At 33.0% G+C, this 3,051-nt stretch overlaps 1 protein-coding gene across 1 annotated transcript; it reads right to left on the reverse strand.

Moving 5' to 3' along the window:
* Positions 1-1,626: 1,626 nt before the first annotated feature.
* LOC133309122 (BAG family molecular chaperone regulator 2-like) lies at positions 1,627-2,279 on the reverse strand. The gene is made up of 2 exons (XM_061509860.1): positions 2,045-2,279; positions 1,627-1,859 (listed from the first exon to the last, which is right to left on the reverse strand). Exons 1-2 carry the CDS (start codon positions 2,277-2,279, stop codon positions 1,627-1,629), a joined length of 468 nt encoding a protein of 155 aa, XP_061365844.1.
* Between the last annotated feature and the right edge of the window lie 772 nt (positions 2,280-3,051).

Genomic DNA, 3,051 nt, shown 5'->3' on the forward strand with positions numbered 1-3,051 from the left:
TGCTGTCCGTGAGACTCCGTCAGGAATGACACTTGATGTCATATCTTGATGGTCAATGGCCACTAATACTGGCTCATGGGATTAATTAGTAGATGTATATTTAGATTTACGCTTTCGCAGTATCTGACGTGAACGTTTTTAGAAATGTTTTTATGAAATGTTTTGGAAAAAGTTTACTCGTATTTTTATAAGATGCTTTATTCCTTTTCAAATAAAGTCTTCCGCTGTGAATGTTAAATATCATGTATGTTAACAACCGGAGTACTACGGGGTGTTACAAGACTGCTTTCGCAGTCCCTTCGCTGGATTAGAACATAGGCTCTGATACTATGTTACAAATCAAGGAACTCTATAGAATAGTAATTCATTCGTATTTCTTCTACCTCAATAGAGGTCATTGTATATAAAGTTTAAGAGTTACAAATCCGTCATAAATCAGGCTACAAATCAGCCATAAATCAAGGAAGAAAATTACAAATAATTAGGAAATTAAAAACTCTTAAAATCTCTCCACATAATTCCTACAATCTCTCCATTAACGAATTCCCTTTAATTGCAACATAAATTGGTCAATCAAATCAAAAATTAAATCTTTTCAATTATAAAAAATATACATCTCGACAATAATACATCAAATACAAATTTAAGGTAATTTATCAAAATTCAATTAATACAAGTTAATATAATTCATCAAATTTTAGATATTAGTTCAAATAATTTTCAATCTTATAATTATATCTAAATCCAAAGAAGAGAATTAAGTTTGTTTTGTTGTTTAAATAGCTCCTAGATATGGTTTCTCTTGCAATTACCTATTGATATGGCTTCAATCACACCATCCCTTTCTTCAAACAGACTGTGATAATTACCAAATATATTGTCCAATTAGTGGGAGTTTATTTAAATTTCGAATTTGCGTCTCAACTATGTAGTTATATTAAAAACTTAATAGTTTACCGGAAAAAAAAACTTAATAAGAAAAGTGTTGTCGTAAATTTATTTATTTTTGCAAAAAAAACTTATCAAAACAAGAAAATGCATTATCAGGACCTAAAATTGATTTTGGTCAATCTAATTGTAGTTGCATCCAAAGTAAGAGAACTCCATGCCTGTCATGGGACCTCTTGCCTCCCACTTTGAGCTCTTGTAAAACACAAAAAGGTTACCTTTTAACATTATTATTAATAAAACCAACCTTTAGCCCCAACAACTTGAACTTTAAAACCCATAATGTGCCATTTTTTGAGATTATTGTCCCAACCTTAGCAAAGCTTCCACCTTACTTCTAGCATTGTTAATCTTTCTTTGGTGTCGGCGTGCACGCATGGGTTTATAATAATTGAATAATAGAAACACAAACCATATAATAAAAATATATATACAATACAAAAGGAATCAACACTTATATTAACAAGGCAAACTCTGCAAAATGACATAGCATTGCATTAGCTTACACATTTTTAATTCAACCAAAGGGTCCAACAACCACATAAGTACATAATTGAGTTTCTAATCCAAGACAAACAAAAGTGAAGAAAGACCCATCATCATTACATTAAACTTACATCACTTTTTTCTTTTTTCTGGTTAGTACTAATTAATAATGAGCTTGATCAATTAGAATAATCATACACTGATGGTTGTACAACAAGGATTGTTAATGGGTTGGTTTCTTGCCAAGCCAAGAAGCTTCTTCTTCTCCTTGATAGCTGGATCCTCTAGCAACAAAACCTTGTCCTTGTCTCTAACCCCAACCATGTGTAGAAATTCATTGTCATCTTTCTCTTTACCTCTGAAGAGAAGCCTCTGCTCTCTTGGCTCCATACTTGTTACTAGTGATAGAATCATTTTTAATTCACCTGCAAGTTAATAGTGATTACAAATTTTGTCAAATACCCACTTCAGGATTCTCTCTTATAATGCAAAAAAATGAAACTTTGGGGTCATAAACATAGGATTAAAGATTTGGGGGTCTGAAATTTTTTGAATTGTAGCCAAAATCAAAAGTCATTTACAAGAGAAAAATGAAGGGGTTGAGACTAACCAAAAGTTGAAGTTGCTTCAATAGAAATGTCATGCCATTGTGACACAGTTGAGACTCTAACTGTGATCATTCCCTCCCCTTCACTTTGGTTGCTTTCCCTTTTTTGAACAAGCATGCCACCAGGCCTAAGTTCCCATTTGATTTCACTAAAATTTCTACAATCTTTGTCTGCTGAGGATGCTGCTTTAAGCTTGGAACTGCTTCTACCAAACCTCTTTGACCTCAACTTGATCATCTTTTCCTTTCTTTTTCTCTCTAGCCCTTTTTGTTTTTTCTTTTACTCAAGCTCTATTGTGATCTCTTTGGAAGAACTGAAAGAGAAGTTGATGTGGTTAGGCCCTTATATACTGGTAGAAAGCGTGTAAAAGGACAAAGAAAGGCATGAATAAAATACAAAACCGTCCTTGTGTGGCAAAAAATTAAGACTTGAGGGAACAGGAATGACAATGAGTTATGAGAACATGGAAGAAAATATGGGCATTTGTCTTTTCTGCTGATTTTGGTAAGGGCTAAGGCACATGGGGGAGTGGGTGCTTAACAACATTGCTTAATTAGCGGGCCAAACATAATAGGAATCAATTATAGGTCGGTTTATCTTCTAAATTGAAAAAACTATTAATCCTTTGATTAATAATAATATTATATATAGTTGGACTTCTTTCATGTTCTCTTACTTTAAGGATGTGTATGACAATCATTCTGTTTTATAGCATTGTTTCTGAAAAGAAACAATTATTTTCTATTTCTGTGCTTTGGAACAGTTTCTGAGAAAACAAATATGTTTGATAACATATTCTATTTTTATTCTGAGAATAAGAATTGCATTTGATAACACAACAAATAATATAATAAAAAATAATTCCTATTAACCATAAATTTTTTTTAGATCATCACTTTCCTTTCCATATGGTGTGGTGGCGGCACCAGTGATGGTGGCAGTGACTGCAGTGATTGCGGCGATGGCGGTGTAATGATGACGGCATACTGGTGGTGGTAGTGGTGGCATG

Source organism: Gastrolobium bilobum, unplaced genomic scaffold, assembly GCF_033153095.1.
Source record: "Gastrolobium bilobum isolate Gb01-03AN ecotype WA unplaced genomic scaffold, APGP_CSIRO_Gbil_v1 utg59691, whole genome shotgun sequence".
In the NCBI taxonomy this organism is placed as follows: Eukaryota; Viridiplantae; Streptophyta; class Magnoliopsida; order Fabales; family Fabaceae; genus Gastrolobium; species Gastrolobium bilobum.